Source organism: Phalacrocorax carbo, chromosome 15 (assembly GCF_963921805.1).
Source record: "Phalacrocorax carbo chromosome 15, bPhaCar2.1, whole genome shotgun sequence".
NCBI lineage: Eukaryota > Metazoa > Chordata > Aves > Suliformes > Phalacrocoracidae > Phalacrocorax > Phalacrocorax carbo.
In genome coordinates, this window is record NC_087527.1 from 10184952 (window position 1) to 10201728 (window position 16777).

The 16777-nt window shown below is 44.0% G+C and overlaps 1 protein-coding gene across 5 annotated transcripts in view; it reads right to left on the bottom strand.

The window, feature by feature from the left end:
- The window catches only part of PITPNM2 (phosphatidylinositol transfer protein membrane associated 2), a 143443-nt gene that overhangs the window by 41696 nt on the left and 84970 nt on the right, over positions 1–16777 (bottom strand). For all 5 annotated transcript variants that reach the window (XM_064466234.1, XM_064466232.1, XM_064466230.1 and 2 more), the window contains exons 4-7: positions 12530–12744; positions 10801–10922; positions 8926–9159; positions 1392–1715 (exon numbers count right to left, since the gene is read on the bottom strand). In XM_064466234.1, the coding sequence (XP_064322304.1) occupies positions 1392–1715; positions 8926–9159; positions 10801–10922; positions 12530–12744 (895 nt within the window). The remainder of the gene's footprint in view (positions 1–1391; positions 1716–8925; positions 9160–10800; positions 10923–12529; positions 12745–16777) is intronic.

Genomic DNA, 16777 nt, shown 5'->3' on the forward strand with positions numbered 1-16777 from the left:
GGAAGAGGGGGTTCATAACAAAAAGCATAATGAGAGATGGGCACATCAGTATAAAATCCTGGTGCAAGCAAAGTAGCCAGCATTTTTATCTTTATACAGTGATTTATGAAGCATCTGGTAGGTTGTTCCCTGGGGCTCACTCCAGTGAGTCATCGCAAGGTAAAACTACTGCTCATCTCTCATTCGCCCCGTGATGAAATGGTAAATAAAAATGGAGACTCAACTCACAATATTTAGTGCATACAGGAGATGAAGAAGCTTCACTCACCTAGATGTCCCCTTCCACCATCACTGGAAGAAATGCTGCCCCTTGGGGTTTTCAGAAAAATCAAGATTTTTTTTGCCCTCTTCTATGAGAGCCATTACCCTGCTGTCAGCTGCGCTTGACTAAAAGGAGAGGGAACTGCTGAGGGTTCAAGCCTTCTGTCTGTAACTCACTGGGGATTCACCCCTTTGTACAGAACAGTCTGAGGAAGGGAAGAGTTTAGTACAGTAAAAAAATGTGATTGCCTAGTAAGAGAGGAATGACATAATTCAGGACTCAAAGATGAGTCCTTACAGGGTATCCATAGGGGGGGCTTTAACAGGAAAATCATGAAAGCTTCCTGAATGGTATTTAGAGGGGAATATAAACAAGACACATGGTCCCGCCTAATCCCAGGCTGTGAGGTTTTGTCTCTGAACAGCTACTGTACATCATCACCAGTGGAATGCAGCAGCACCCACCCACTTTTCTGAGGGTACCTACCTTAACCTGATCAGTAGCTAACGGGGGTACTTCACTGCACGAGCTACACTGCAGTGCCCATGGAGCCAAACACCTGCTTTTGAAATGAATGGCATGCAGCAGTGTATAATCCCGGCCATGGAGCACGGGGTGCCCACTGCAGCTGCCTCCTGGAAAACAAGAGGCAGGTAACAGCGACCCACAGCCAGGCCTGTTCTGTGACACAGCAGAGAAGCAAACATCCAGGAAGGGAACACCACTGAAGGTCCAGGCCTTATAAAAGCCACCAGTGGCTCTTGGGTAACAGAGACTAATGCTCTCTGTGCCACTGTGTGTCATTTTCTGAGACCCAACACTGCTAGCCAGCTGATGCCTGCTCTTCTACTGTTTTTCATAGTTTCTCTGCTTTTGAGATTAATAAGAATTCTGCCATGTGCCACTGAGTCATTGTTATGGGATGACTAGAACCATTCCCAAACCCATAACAGGTCACCTGAGAAGACTGAGCCTGCAACACCAGCAGAGAAGGCCTCTGAGTTAAAGGGACTCGCAGGAGAAATATGCATTGTCCCCAGAGATGCCAGCCACGAGGAGACATGGTCATACCTCCTGAAAGCCCAACCTCTGAGCAGTTCAGAGGAGCCAGTCAGCAGCAGCATCTTACCTCCTCTCTTTGAAGATCGCGAGGACTTGGAAGAGGTGGACCACTGCTTAGTAAGCGATCTTCCAGAGGCTGTATCGCTGTTACCAGTGGCATCCTCTGTGTCAACAGCTGGAACTGTATTGGCTTCAACATCCTTCTCACCAGGAGTGTCTTTGACTCCATGCTGCTCAGTATCATTTTCACTGCAAAACTGGGCCATCTTCTGAGCCAGCATCAACTGTGCCTCCTTCTCCAGCTGCCGGATATCCTCAATGGTGAGCCCATACCATTCGTCCTGCCAGCACCAAGCCTGCCGATGGGCACGGACCATGACCTTCCGCAAGCCTGCAAAGCCAGAACACCTGAGTCACCACTGCTACAAAGCAGCCTGAATCGATGTGCTCCCTTCCCCAAAACCTCAAGACACCGTTCCATGGATACTATGGTGGTGTCAACTACACAATGCTGTAAGCTGCAGTAAAGGGCCTTCATATAGCAGGTGGCAGGATGGCAAACTGGTCACTTTGTGTACTTTATCTCCTCAATTCTTGCTAACCAACCATGCACTGAAAAATTAGCCAGTCTTCTGTAACTGCTTTTAACTTGGAAAGGGATTTCCTAATTCCAGACCCAGGATTTTGTCTTGTGATTACCTGCTCCACCAAGGAGGAGCCAGGCACAGACCACACTTGGAACTCCCATGAAGTTCTGGGAAGCTGTAACATTTGGATCCGGCCTTTCAAAGTGAAGTATGTTCCCAGAAGGGAAAAAAAAAAAGCCAACATCAACAACAAAACCCAGATTTTTTTTTAATCGAGGACAGTTTCAAGTGCTTCCTTCATGAACACTACATAGCCCACTACAGTTGTTACATGACAGAAGCACAACCCACATCAGCAGTGCTAAGACTGAAACCCCTCCTTTCCTTGGAAACTGGTTTCTGCACCTGGTTTCTATATATCAGTGAAACAGCATCACATATATGAGCTTCTGAGATAAAGGGATGGGATGCAAAGTAAGGGAGGGAATAAAGACGCTTTATTTTGCAGATACCATCTGTCTTCTGCTGCATGAGAAAAATGAAGCAGGTAAAGCCAATTTAAAATATTTCAGTGTATCACATATCTGAAAGGAAGAACTATCTCAATATCAACACACAATGCTCCTGACGGAAGCTTTCTTCCAGGTCTTAAAATTGTTGGCTAACATCATTATTCCACCAAGACTTTTAAAACAGTATAGTCACTCAGGATTTTCAACCAATATTATTGCTTAAAAGCTCATGACAGGTCAAAGCCCCAAACTGCTATTTATTACTGATGGGAGCACACAGCAGTAACGGTGCTTTTAAAAGCTTCTATAAACACTGACAAACTAACCCTTGGGAGCCCTTCTGAAAAAAAAATATTAAAAAAATTTAAATATATCAATAAACTTTGTTCCTGCTTTAGTTACTGGGAAACTGAGGCAGACATGGGTAGAAGGACATGCCAAAAGTAGCAGTGGGAATCATCAGTGGGATTATGGACCCACAATTCTCCTCTGCTGAGCCTGGAGCGGAAACATACTGTGCCGAAAAGCTGGCAGGCAGGGTAGCCAACCTTTCACTGTAATGAAGACCCTGGCCAAAGACCACAGGCCACACTATCACCACTGCTATTACAAAACAGAGGGCAAACAGGCTACATTAAAATCATTTATGTTTTGAGAGATGCAGATTCAGCTCTATAAGCACCACCATGAGGAAAGACGGCCCTTGTAAGCCACACTCCATTTCCAGGAGCACGGCCAAAGCTGGATGGTCCCACTGCGTACAAGGTTTCTAAAGTGCTTCCAGCAACATTTGCTTCACTGTTATGCAGGAAGTCTTAGATCTCACTTTTGCCACAGTTTCTGTGACCTTCAGCTTAAATATCCCTTTTGTTTCAGCAATCACTTTTCCGTTGTGTGGGTTTGGTTTTTTTTTTTAAATCATACAAAAAGCTGATTTTTATATAGTTATTTCCTTCCAGGCCTGGGCAGTTTATTTTCTGCTCTGCACTTCGGTTAGTTGTTAATGCCACCAGCCACCACAAGTCAACCTATCAGGAGGAAATAACCATTGAGATGAGCAGCTTATGTGATGCACCAGCTCAACCTGAAGTTCATTTGCACAGTAAGATGAAATCTATCAATATTTTATGCCTTTCTCTACCTGACATTCAGAAGGGATCTCCATTTAGGGGAGGCAAGTTTGAGTCAGCAGACCACGTCCTTCTGGGGGCAGAACAAGGGGCCTCAGCAACTTAATTCTAGTCAACCTTAGTCAAGATTCAGAGTTATTTCCCCAATCAGATTACTTTTTGCAGAACTGGAGGAGAATGTTTTAGCCTCTTCACCTCCCATTATGACTGACAATCAGCCGAGCTTCAAATGAAAATTAAGATCACATCTACACTGAAAGCCAAGAAAACATTTCCCTTGTTGTAATTCAGTCCCCAATACCACGACCATCCTTTGGACTTCCACATCTACAATGTCCACTTCTACCTTGCTTGAAACACCTTGAAAACAGACTGTGATCAGCCACAGAAGCAAACGGCCCCCTCACTCTCATCCCAAGGCCTCCTCCACTCCAGGGCTCAGTAGCCTCTGCTCATGCTCCTGGATCCAGCCTTGATGTCGCAATGCACCAACTCCTCGGAAATGCCCCGTGTAAAGGCACAGATGCCACTGACCACATATCTTTGTTTTAATGGACTAAGATCATAGGGAACATGAAAACCACCTGGGGGTAAAAAAGTCTCCTGAAGTTCCCCTGTGCTTTCTTTCACTTTATATCTTAGATCACAGCAATCACCTGTATTGCTTCCTCCCAACCCACAGAACTCCCCGTCTGCACTAATCACATCACTTTGATTCGATATCCCAAATCACCCTTCCTTAAGCCTTGTTCTTTTGAAAATAGGACGGCATTACAGAGCTTCGCGGCTGTTGTGCCTCTATCACTCCAGATTGGTTATGAAGTCAGAAAGACTCAGATTATTTTCCTAGCCTCTGGCCTTCACCTGGGTTGTGTCAGTGATGCTGTATTTCTCTTTCTTAAACACACAGGGAGAAAACCTGGAAGAGAACAAGGCTGTCCAGGTACAAAAGAAATTGAAAAACAAAGATCATAGCTTGCAGAAAAAAAATCTTCACTGCTAGGGATGGAAAACTTGAGCAGTCCCCTCAGTGCCTAGCAGTGAGTGTACCACTGAATTGATCTTCTGCCTGCAGTGCTGAAGCCTTCCAGTAGGCAGCAGAGACCCAGAGGACACACCGAGTGGTCCCACGCAGCTATATGGATTCAAGGCCAGGCTACAAACGACTGACCTCACCTGTCCAGACACTGCTTCCCTTCCTGTACAATGGAAAAAATCAAGTATTGAAGTATTTTTAAAATAAAAATATTAAAGAAAAACAAGCTTTTTATTTGAAAAGTGAAAAGGAGGGGACAGATCAGACTCAGGACACAGAGTATAATTGGGAAAAATTATCTTTTTAACAGATCAGAGAGGCTCGTCAGGACAGTGCTGAAGGTATCTGTGGTCCCATTCGCTTTCATTTTCCTCTCTGGCAGGAGGGGAGGTGCAAACGTCTCCTGCTCAGCCCAAGAAGTCCCTGTCCTGCACTCAATCCCACATGCTGTGCTTTCAAGCCATGTTTCACGGCTGGCTCATTGGCTGTTTGCCTTGCAAGCCTGTGGCATGCTGCCCCTGCGTAGTGGGAGAGCTGGCCGGGGAGGACAGGGTGGGTAGAGTATCCCACCTGTCGCATTCTGTCCAACCTGGAACAAGGTAAGAAGCCCAGCAGAGGTGAAGCTCTGGGCAATGCAATGGCCCTCCATCCCTGCTGCTGCCACCTGCTATGCGGAGTATGCTCCCTTCTCACCCACAGAGCAAACAAACCCAGTAGTATGGAAGAACTGCAGGGTAGGAGATGCTCTCAAAGAGGTGCCTCTGATGTGAAGAGATAACTGAGGGGCACAGGAGAATCACAGATGATTTTAGAGTAGGTTTTCCCCCTCCACGCAGCGTGCACCACGGTCATCTGAGCCTTCTTTCCCAGTCTCAGCAGGCAACACACCTGGCACAACTCAGCAGGCAACACTATTATTTCTCTAGAGCATGCAATGCTTTAGTTTATAGAACCCCAAAGAAACCACACATGCACAAACCTACACATGCAGATTGAGTTCAGAGGTACCCATCATTGCTGTGTTGATTTAATTACAACATTTCCTACTGCATTGTGCAGAAAGATTATCTGTGAAGAGTTTAGCAGGGTGCAAACATTTAAATCACCTGCCTTTCAACTCACCACCTCAATGACTCAGAGACTGGTTGAATCCATGAGGTGCTGACTCTTGTAAATTATTTGCCTGCAGATTGTGGTATTGAATTTGATCTTACAAAAGTTAGTGTAAATGACCATGAAACAAGGCAGGACAGAGAGGACTTTAGCTGAATTTAAAAAGCTTTTGTCTACAGTTCTGGGTTTGTTTTTCAACGTGAAGTAAAAACAGTACATGTAACAAAAACTCAATGCAAAAAACCAAAAGCAAATAAAAAACCACAACCAAATCCTGCCCCCCTCAACTACCCATATAAAGCAACCGTTCAGATATTCAGCGACTATGTACCTGGTGGCAACATCCCAAAGCATTTTATAATGTACACTCACAATTCTCCGGCAGCAGATGAAGGATGCCTGATTCTCCTTGTGCAATGCTATTTCCTTGATAGTCACAACAGATCCCGTAACATTCTCAGCACAGTTCTGGTTGTCTGAATGTATCCAATCAAAGGCAACCTGCAGTTATACCTACTTGCTTCCCTAACCTCCCTTGCTCAGGCAACTCACAAAGAAAAGCCTATGGTCGCATCCACATCATACTAACTGCAACCTGCCTACCCTCAAAAAGACAGAACTCTACCGGCAGGCCCCAACAGGCAGTGCCCTTCTGGATGAACTTTCTCAGTTGAATGCTTTAGTGAAGCAAAAGTTCTGCAAAAGAACCTTCTGAAACTACTTCCACTTTATCACTGTGTAACAATTTGGGTATATTTAGCCTAAGATGCAGTGGCTTAGACAAAGCTCCAGTTACTGAGATGGGAACACACTTTGCCACAGTATATAATCAATAACCCATACACAGTCAACACACTTGTTTAACAACAAAAGAATCATAGCCCACATGCACCATTAGGAAGCAAGTGGGAGCAGAACATTATGCAGTGCCAGTCCAATTAAACTTAAATTCTATGGGAAAGGAGTAAAAAAGCGTACAAATATTACAGCCAAGTAGACTAATAACCCACAATTTTAGTCTGTGTCTCAGGCTGTCACAGCACTGAGTAACCGGCCAATTAGTCATCAGAAAAAAATGGCTGTTGCACTCAGTAAGACTGAGAACGTTTCAACACCATCCCCCAGAGTTACTCTCTTCATACTCAGTAGCCTTTCTACATATCACAATCCATCCATCACTTAACTAAGACATGTTCGTCTTTCAACCCATTCCCTAATTTTAGTCTGCACCACCAAGTACTGCTCCCCACCTTGGGCAGAGTTTGGATCCTGCTCGTGGTTTCTGCCTCCATTTTCTTGCTGGCTTGGCAACCCCACACAGAGCAAGCTAATTCCCCCAAAACAAATTTGCAGGAGCTGGGAACAAGGAGAAAAGTGCCAAGTTGGGGCTGGCCCACAAGAACATCTCTGGCACCTGAGAGCTTGGTCAACCATTGGCTGCACAATGCACAAACGTCTCCATCTGCTTTTGGTCACCAGTTGAAAGCCCCAAACTGGGATCAGCATATAAGCCTGGTCAGTCATGTTGTTCATGTAGCCCACTTCTTTCCAACTTAAACACCGTCATACCTTGCTGTCTTTAGTACAAATACACTTTTCCCACTCACAAATGGCTTCCCCATGGCTATCCCATTGCAGGGGAAGGCTACACATCTTCTGTAGATACCCAAAGCTTTTTCTTTCACTTTTCACTCATTCAACTTTGTCTTGCCTTAAAGACTTTTCTGATTTTATGCATCTTTGAAAAACAGTATTTGCCATCATTATAACAGAGTGGAAAGGCTTTTGAAAGGCAGACAATGAGCTGGCTAAGCTCTCCGCAAAGCCTCAATCAAGAGAAAAATGGCAGACAATCTTTCATGAAATACAAAAGAAACATTTCTAAGGGACCACAATTTAATCTATGCCAAACACCTCTGAACAACTGGAAAAGTCACATGCTTCTTTTTCATTTGACAGATACAATGGAGTTGTTATTCTACCCCCATGTTTTGCAGTATGCACTAAATTAACCCATGTGACCGAAGCGCCAAGGGAATTCATTGCAGAGAGCCACTTGTAACACAGTCCATAACAGGCAAAAACTTCCACCTGGCATAAAGTAAAACCAAAGGAGCTTTAAGAAAGCAACCTGTGACTATTCAGAGAGCAGTGCACACTATTCTCCCCTGCTCTATCAGTGTTTTCCACATTAGCTGTCAGGAGCACGGTATGACTGAAAAGAGCGATAAAATTACTTACGCTAGCATCAGGCACTTCAAAGAAGATTTGCATATAGAAAGGACAGCTGTAGAGGTCATGTAGGAGGATTTACTGTGTACAGAAAGCAAGCAGCATCCTTTACACAGCCTTTCTTTGGCCTTTTCTTTGCCAGAGGACAGCCATAGCTCTGCACTTTTTTTGAGATGAGAATGCTTCTTTAAAACATTCTTTAAATTTTCCACCTAGTCACAGATCCTGTCTCTTGCGGCGAGGCTCAGAAACTATATCAGTTGCGTTATAGATTTTCTGCAAAGAACAAATTACTGCCAGCACTGCTACCACCTGGACTGTCTCCACTTAGTTACTTCTGGGACGGAAACAATACCTCCTTAAAAGCATTGACCTAAGAATGATGCATCAATCAAAGCAGCACATTTACTCACAACTAAGAGCTGTCAATGACCCATGGTGGGTCATAATGCAGCGAGGTGGGGAGCCCTGAACACCGCAGCCTGGAGGACAAAGATGTATGACCACACAGAGACCCACCAGCCCTGCCACAAGGCAGGTAGAAACTAGAGATGGTACGGGGAGTGGTTTTCTGGAACCACTTAGGACTCATAAGCAAAGCTCATTTCTTTGAGCAGCCCTTGAGGATTTTGTTCACAATAAAGAAAACTCATAGATTTTGAAAATTATCTGGAAAAGTTAGACAGATCTTTATCTAAAAAAAAAAAAGAAGAGAGAGAGAGAATGCAAGGTCTTGCCTACACAGGACTTGAAACCCTTTCAGTGGCTACATGAAGTTTGGATTCATACATACCATGATTACAAGTGACAGAATAACATGATCTTTTCTGAACTGACCCACAGCTCTGCAAAAAGAGTAATCAGATCCGGGAATCTCTACACAGACATGTCTTGGGATACGATACATTGCACAGACCTCACCTTTTGTGTTTCAATTCAGAAACAACATTAAGGAGTTGACAGTGAACTTTGGAAGACTATAAATGCTCACCAACATCATGGATAAACCGCTCGATTTTTGACTGCATCCCCCAGTATCTGAATTCGACTTTACACAGTTTATATGCACACATGATGGGGTATTTCCCAGGGTTGTTCTTGTACTCTTGAATCCAGTCTTCTGAGAGAGGGCCTCTTTTAGTCTTCACTGATTTATATAGCTTTGGATCCTCCTCAGCTTTGTATTCATGTGGAGGGATAGGATCTTTAACAATATCAATAGGATCTATAGAAAGAGAATAAAACCAGACATTTCATTTTCCTGAACAAAAGAACATACCATTTTTCAGGAGTTATTTCTGCTTTAGTAAGTATCAGAAGCATTACAGCAGTTTAGTTTCTCTTTACTTACACTTAAACAACTGATATTGAAATTGTTTATACATTGCTGCTGGGCAGTGATCAGCTCTGCCAGAGGAACTAGTACACAGAGTTCTAGCAAACAGAGGCTTTGCTCCAAATAGATGTTTTTGTCCACAGCTACTGCAGATCCACAGCACTCTGGCAGATCTGCTCGCTCCACCTTTCCACCTCCAAAAAGATCTTTTGTACATTCCATCTTGCAGCTTTTCTAATATCACTCATAGTGCTACAGCTCTGTCTCATCTGAGATGGTTAAATATACCTGCTCTTTCTTAGCACTGTTGTGGAAAAGGCACTACCACTGAATGTCTTATCTTTGGAGTCCATCAAGTGAGGTTATGGTAACTCCTCACATGCTATTGTGAGGCAGAAAGTTTAACTTAAGTCCCAATTAACACTTCAACAATGGAGAAGTGGAAACTGCAATGGGAGCAGAGTGAATGAACGTATTTTAAAGATCAGGAACCCCACTGCAGACCTCAGCAGAAATATCTGAAGTTTGGATTGAAGGGCAGGATCACACTTCCCAAGAAATGACAGCTATTCTCACACTTCTCAGTGAGGCAGCATGACTCAAGTCTATTTGTTCAGTACTGAAAGCCCGATCAAATAGGCTTGGGAATGAAGACAGTCAAGCTGAAGTTCAAAACAAGGAAGTTTAAATCGAGTAACACTCAAATAAAATTGCACAGGGTTACTGCCATGTCCCGCATTTCAACAGCACTCAAGGAGCCAGAGCAGCCACTAGATGTCCTTCCCCAGAGCTCCCGCTGCAGCCGGCGCAGCATGGGACTGCCAGAAGTCAGCCTGAGCTCAACACTCCTCAATCTCAGCAGCTTCAGAGCAAGGGATGCTTCAGTCTCACATGGCTGTAATTGCCAGCACTCCCTGCCATGCAGGTAAGTCTTGGGAAATGCCACGGGCATGGGCCACGACGGAAAGCAAGGGAGAGGAATCACTATGACACTTGCCACTCTCTGCCTTTTTATAAGATGCTCCCTTTTGCCTTTTCTCATTAAATCCTTACATACAGAAGGTTCACTAACCTGCACAAGGGCAAGACTCAGAGAAGGAGAAGCAAAAACGAAATACACCTTCGTGTTTCAGAAATGCAGATAGGAATGATTCTCATGTATGTGAAGGAGCTACACAATTATACAGCAATATTTTCCTCTTCTATGGTTATTTCTACTTATTACAACCAAAATTGTTAGATGTCTTACTCCCCTCAGGAGCTGCACAAATAAGATAGGAAAGCATTAGCTTCTTTTACAGACAGGGGATTAAAATTACTTCCGTGTGATTTACATCAAGCCTAGAAAAGAACTCAGGTGCCTTGCTCTACTTGATGTAACCCTACCTGGAGCCTGACACCAACAGGCATGCAGGTGTGTGTTTAGAGAGGAGGGATGGACAGGCAGATGGGGACATACCAAGCAAAATCCTTTACACAGGGGAAAAAAAAGCAGAATAAAGGAAAAATTAAAAGGAAAAGGCTATTCACCTAGAATAGTTTGTCTTTTTTCTGCAGGAGAAAGGTTGAACACGTTGACGTGCTCTCCTGGATCAGTTTTGTAGTATGTCTCAATATCAATAGAGAACTTCTCCACAAAAGGACAGGTATACCTGAGAACAAGAACAATACAGCTTAGAGTAAATCCCGTTCAGCTTGGCAAGCAGAGAAAACACTTTCCTAAGATGTACAAAATCTGCCTGAAATCCAAACCAGCCGTTGCTCATGTTTTACTTCAGATACGCTTAAAATACCAACTGTACAGGTTAAAGAGATTTTCTTTAATAAACTTCCTAAGACAGTAGCTTGCCTTGGACATGTGGCTTCACTGAATAGCTCTGGTTTAGTAAAACCCCAAACCCACAGCAAAGGGGTGTGCTCCCCATGAGGTGTTACATGGATTACAGGTGAGAAGATACCAATGCACCGCATGCAATTGCTGGAGACTGGGCACTCACATTGACCAAGAAACAGCCTTCCAGCTGGCAACATGCAAGCAGAAAGCCCAAGGGGACTACCAAGTGGTCTCACTTTGCAGAGACGCTGACAAAAATATGCAACTTAATTTGACAATGTCTCCTCTAGGAGATTATCAGGTCAGACTGTTTTTAAAGAAGCAGTTTTCAGCCAAGAGATAACTTTTGGGTCTGCTATACTAACAAGTTACGTTACCCTTGCAGGTATGACACAGATACTAACACAAGGATACCCTGTAAATGCATCTCTACCAGGAGAAAAGCAGAGCTCTTGCTTGGAATCTGTGGCAGAATAAAATACGGACTGATTCTGCACAGGGCCAGGCTTCCTGGCCAACTTATTGACTCACAGGCATTTGAAGAGAATAGATAAAAAGAGACTAGAAGTGGACTTTAATCACTTGGAAGTCAGACAGCTCCATTATGTTTAGTCACGAGCAACTGCCCATATGCAGACACTGACTCCCCACCCTTACCCAGACTAACATTACTTGTAGAAAGCAGCAAAAACAGAACTAAAACTCTTCTAGAGTTTTGATAAAAATCAAAATATCCATTAAAGCCTTTTTATTGTGAAAGATGACAGCAATAGCAGACTTGTAAATCTGGAAACAGGCAAACGCTCTAAACCAGAGTAACTGGCATAGAGGCTATTTATTCCAGGGTATCTGAAGTCCTTCCAGACAAAATCAGCTGAAACAAGGAGGTCCCAGAGGGCTCCACAGAGACTCTGGCACCCTTCCCTTCTCAGGGTGAAAACCATAGGGTGCAGCTTATAATTTTCTAGATAAATGACAGTAAGACAGTTCCCAGAAAAGAAGCACCAGATTTATTTATTAAGATTTTTCTTTTCCTAGAACAAATGAATCCTCTCTTACATGACAACTGTCCCATCACTCTGTACTTTTATAACTTTACTGAGCTAGCAGACATCTGCAACAGTAAGTAGAACATGCAGTGCAGGATACAAGACTGAAAAACTATTCAAGATTTCCCATGCTTTGATGGACAAAACAGCTCGCATTTTAGAGTAACCAGCCACAAATTCTCAAGTACGTATGCAGACAGCTCAGGCAACACTCACATGCCTGAGATTAAACACTGTGTGAGAGTTTTAGCACTTGACCTCAGTTTCTCTAAAGGATATTACAGGATATGGAAGAGATGTCACTGTCACACAGAGTGACATCAAATCCTCTCTCTAAAGTAGGAGAAACAGCTCTGAACATTTTGATAAGTTTTACCTTGTCCTTGTATAAGGATATGCATTCCATGATTCCTCTTCGACTCGCAGAGCTGCCTTGGGCAATATTGACCGAAACCAGCTGGGTATGTGCATACCAATGTGGTACACTTTGTGAGTATACTGCCCGTTGCCTCCTGGTCCATCCATGTATGGCCTGTTCTCCAGGATCTCTACTCCACTGCCTTCCCCACATGTCTCCTCTCTGCTCTTTTTCTGAAAGGGAAAATATATCACATAGTTAATCCTTCCAGTGCGTTGTACATACCACATGAACATTGAGGATGATTTCTAGGACTCCTTTTGAACAGTACTTCATACAGACAGCAGAACTGTAGCAGCACCCTGGCAACAAGAATACTGAACCTGGGAGATCATAAAGGAAAGGTTTAGGGACTCATCTAGTCAAAACAAAGAAGAGATATCTGATTTATTAGGGATCCTGTAAAAATCTAAGAGACAGTGAATGGAGACGTAACAACACATCAATTCTTGCTCCTTCAATAGGATACACTTAGGTCTTCCTGAGAGCGCACTGAGCCTTGGCTCCAGCTGTGAACCACCCAACAGCACAAAAATCTTTTACATCAACAGATGACATGGTGAAGGGGAGTTTGTCCGACTTTGGACATTCCTGTGGTGTTGTATCAATGCGAAGAATCATACACAAGCTTGGCGCAATGTCACAGTACTAAAGACTATTTTATGACCTAAAACCACAGGATTTGGGGGCTTGTTGCTTGTGGTCTGGCATGGCAGCAGCTCTCCACGAACAGCTTGGAGACTATGCTCTGCTAATTAAGATATTTAGAAGAAACCACCCAAGTTTGCCAGAATGCACACAGCACCCCCTGGCAGCCTCTATATTTTGGCTTATTTGTAGTATTGTCCCTCATTGAGAAACCTGGCAAAAATTCCTTCAATAAAAAAATACTGATTTCAGTGCTTCTAAAAAGAGCTAGAGGAAAACCAAATATTTATTCATTTCTAACACATTTCAGCAGATTGGATGATGTATAACCTTCATCATTTCCAAACAACAGATTCATATTGCTACTATTTTGAGTTTATTGTTTGTATTTGAGAACACAGTACTTTGGGAATTAAGAAAGAAATGGGATTTTATAGAAGAATCAACTGTGAAATATAACACAATAACAACTTCTAATTTTTGGCATACAAACAATACAAAGGATACCATGGTTTAACAGAAAATTATTAATAACATGCAAGAGATCAGTTTCCCGTCTTCTGAGGACAGAGTGATAAGCCAACACAGCTATTTAGAAGTAAACAGCCCTCTTTTTAAATAGCTCTCAAGCGATTTTAAATTTAACAGCTGTAAAGGACAAACCTAAATAACTGACAATCTAAATTGTCTTTTTTTTTCCCCACCCCACAAACTGCAATAGTCCTACAAAAGAAAAGCACTTTTTTACAGTTTATTTCTAACATTCAGCTGGCAGTTCATTAAAGCACACATCCTCTTAAAACAAATTACTGTCTTTCAGTTCTTATATAAGCACTGACCAAGTCCTGTACAAATATTTATGACAACAACATTAAATAATCTTGATGACCCAAAAATCTGGTTAATTCAAAGGTCTCGGAAAAGGCAGTAACCCAGCAGGCACAGCAAATAAGTCAGACAGAATAATAGCACAGCGTCTGCTCTGAAGAGTTGATACAAATTATGGAGATCTAGAGTTTTATTATATGGCAGAAGCATATGGAAATCATAAGCAGAGGAAAGACGGGTTCTCTTCGTGCCAAGCTATTACATGTAGATTGTACATCAGTTGGATTTAAAACTCTGTTCTAGATTGCACGGTTACCAGCAATTCCAATCAATCTGCAAGTCCTCATTTAGGATCAACACATATTTAGGAGTTCGTCAATTTCAAAAGAAATCCACAGCACTGAGTGGACTTCACACCTCCTAGGACTGTGCCAAGCTGGATCTACACAGAACTGGGTCCCCAGATTTAAAAATGCTTGTATTTAATTAGAAAACAAAACCACTGGAGGTTTATTTTATTTTAATAGCCATGGTTGATATGAAAATGGATAAACACTCCCTCTAGGCTTTCTTTCTCAGAATGCAATTTCATACTCTTCCTTTCACAGCTACATCTGAGATACACCTTATGCCTTCCTTTCCTCTTATAGCTCTCCACCTCTCGAAGCTCTTCAGAGGGCGATGCAAGAGGCTAGCTGCTTCCATGACCGTAAGTTTTAAGGTTCAAGATCTTGTGCTGCCAATTCTGACTTCCGCTCCCAACAAACAGATCAGCAGCAGCCAGGGAGCTCCCCTGCACTATGTTTCCTTTCATCGAAGCCCCTAGCACCCAACCCTGCAATACCATGTCAACCTTGCTTAGAACAGTTCCCAAAAAACCTTTTTCCTTCTGTTGTATTTCCTGATGGCTTTAAGATGGATCAAAGCATCCCCAGAGCACCCATAGGGTTCAAGATCCCCAGCTTGATCCATCTGAGAGGACTAAAGACAAGCATTCAAAGCAAAGCCAGGCTCTGATAGTCCCCTGAACTGTGACTTCTCTATGAGAGGAATATGCAAGCTGGGGTGAACAGGACACATACGCCTGTCTATGCCCTCTGCCCCCAAACAGAACTGTTCTGATCCATGCCTTCATCAGTATTACCCATCTTTGGGGATGAAACATCCTTACTCTCTGCATAGGTTTCAGCTGAGGAATCGATCTTGTTTTATTTCAACTCAAGAAGAAATTATTTACATCTGAAGCAGTTCAGAAAAACAAACTCCAATTCTTTCATAACTATGGGGCTTGATCTAGGCTCAGGAGGACCTCTGCTCAACCTTTCTGGTTTGAAGCCCAGCAGTTGCACTGGCCCAGACACAAACAGCTACTACTAACATCCTCCACTTTTCTTTCCCCCATTTAGCCAGTTTTGACAAGAATCTCTGTGCATGAAGCTGAGCTGTCTGGTTCTCATCCTACAGCTAGAACCCTGGCGAACCTGCAATATCAGCCATTTTTTTTCCTTATGTGAATACTTCCATAAGCAGCTTTTCCACATGACCTGGTAATGCTAGCACTCAGCTTCTCAGACAGAGCTGTCTGATTGTGGGAAAAAGAGACAGGTGGCATGGTGTTATGGTCCCAACACTGTGAGGGAAGGAAGAAGGGAAAAACCCAAACTAACTTGGCTTGCCCACGTGACACCCATCTACAAGAAGGGTCGGAAGGAGGATCTGAGGAACTACAGGCGTATCAGCCTGACCTCAGTACCGGGAAAGAATATGGAGCAATACATCTTCAGTGAGCTTACCAGGCAAGTGCAGGACAACCAGTGGATCAGGCCCAGCCAGCATGGGTTCATGAAAGGCAGGTCCTGCCTGATCAACTTCATCTTCTATGGCCAAGTGACCTGCCTGGTGGATGAGGGAAAGGCTGTGGATGTTATCTACCTGGACTTTAGCAAAGCCTTTGACACTGTTTCCCACAGCATCCTCCTAGAGAAGCTGGTGGCTCACGGCTTAGACAGGTGTACTCTTCATTGGTGAAAAACTGGCTGGCTGACCGAGCCCAGAGAGTTGTGGTGAACAGAGCTAAATCCAGCTGGCAGCTGGTCACAAGTGGTGTTCCCCAGGGCTCAGTTTTAGGGCCAGTCTTATTTAACATCATCATGAATGATCTGGACAAGGAGATTGAGTGCGCCCTCAGTAAGTTTGCAGATGACACCAAACTGGGTGGGAGTGTCAATCTGCTCAAGGGTAGGACAGCTCTGCAGAGGGATCTGGACAGGCTGGATCAATGGGCCAAGGTCAATCGTATGAGGTTTAACAAGGCCAAGTGCCGGGTCCTGCACTTGGGTCACAACAACCCCATGCAGCGCTTCAGGCTTAGGGCAGAGTAGCCGGGAAGCTGCCTGGTGGAGAAGGCCCTGGGGGTGCTGGCTGACAGCCGGCTGAGCATGAGACAGCAGTGTGCCCAGGGGGCCAAGGAGGCCACCAGCCCCCGGGCTTGTGTCAACAATAGTGTGGCCAGCAGGAGCCAGGCAGGGATGGGGCCCCTGTACTCGGCACTGGTGAGGCTACACCTTGAATACTGTGTGCAGTTTTGGGCCCCTCAGTACAAGAAGGACATTGAGGTGCTGGAGTGTGTCCAGAGAAGGGCAACGAAGGTGGTGAAGGGTCTGGAGAACAAGCCTGATGGGGAACGGCTGAGGGAGCTGGGGTTGTTTAGTCTGGAGAAGAGGAGGCTGA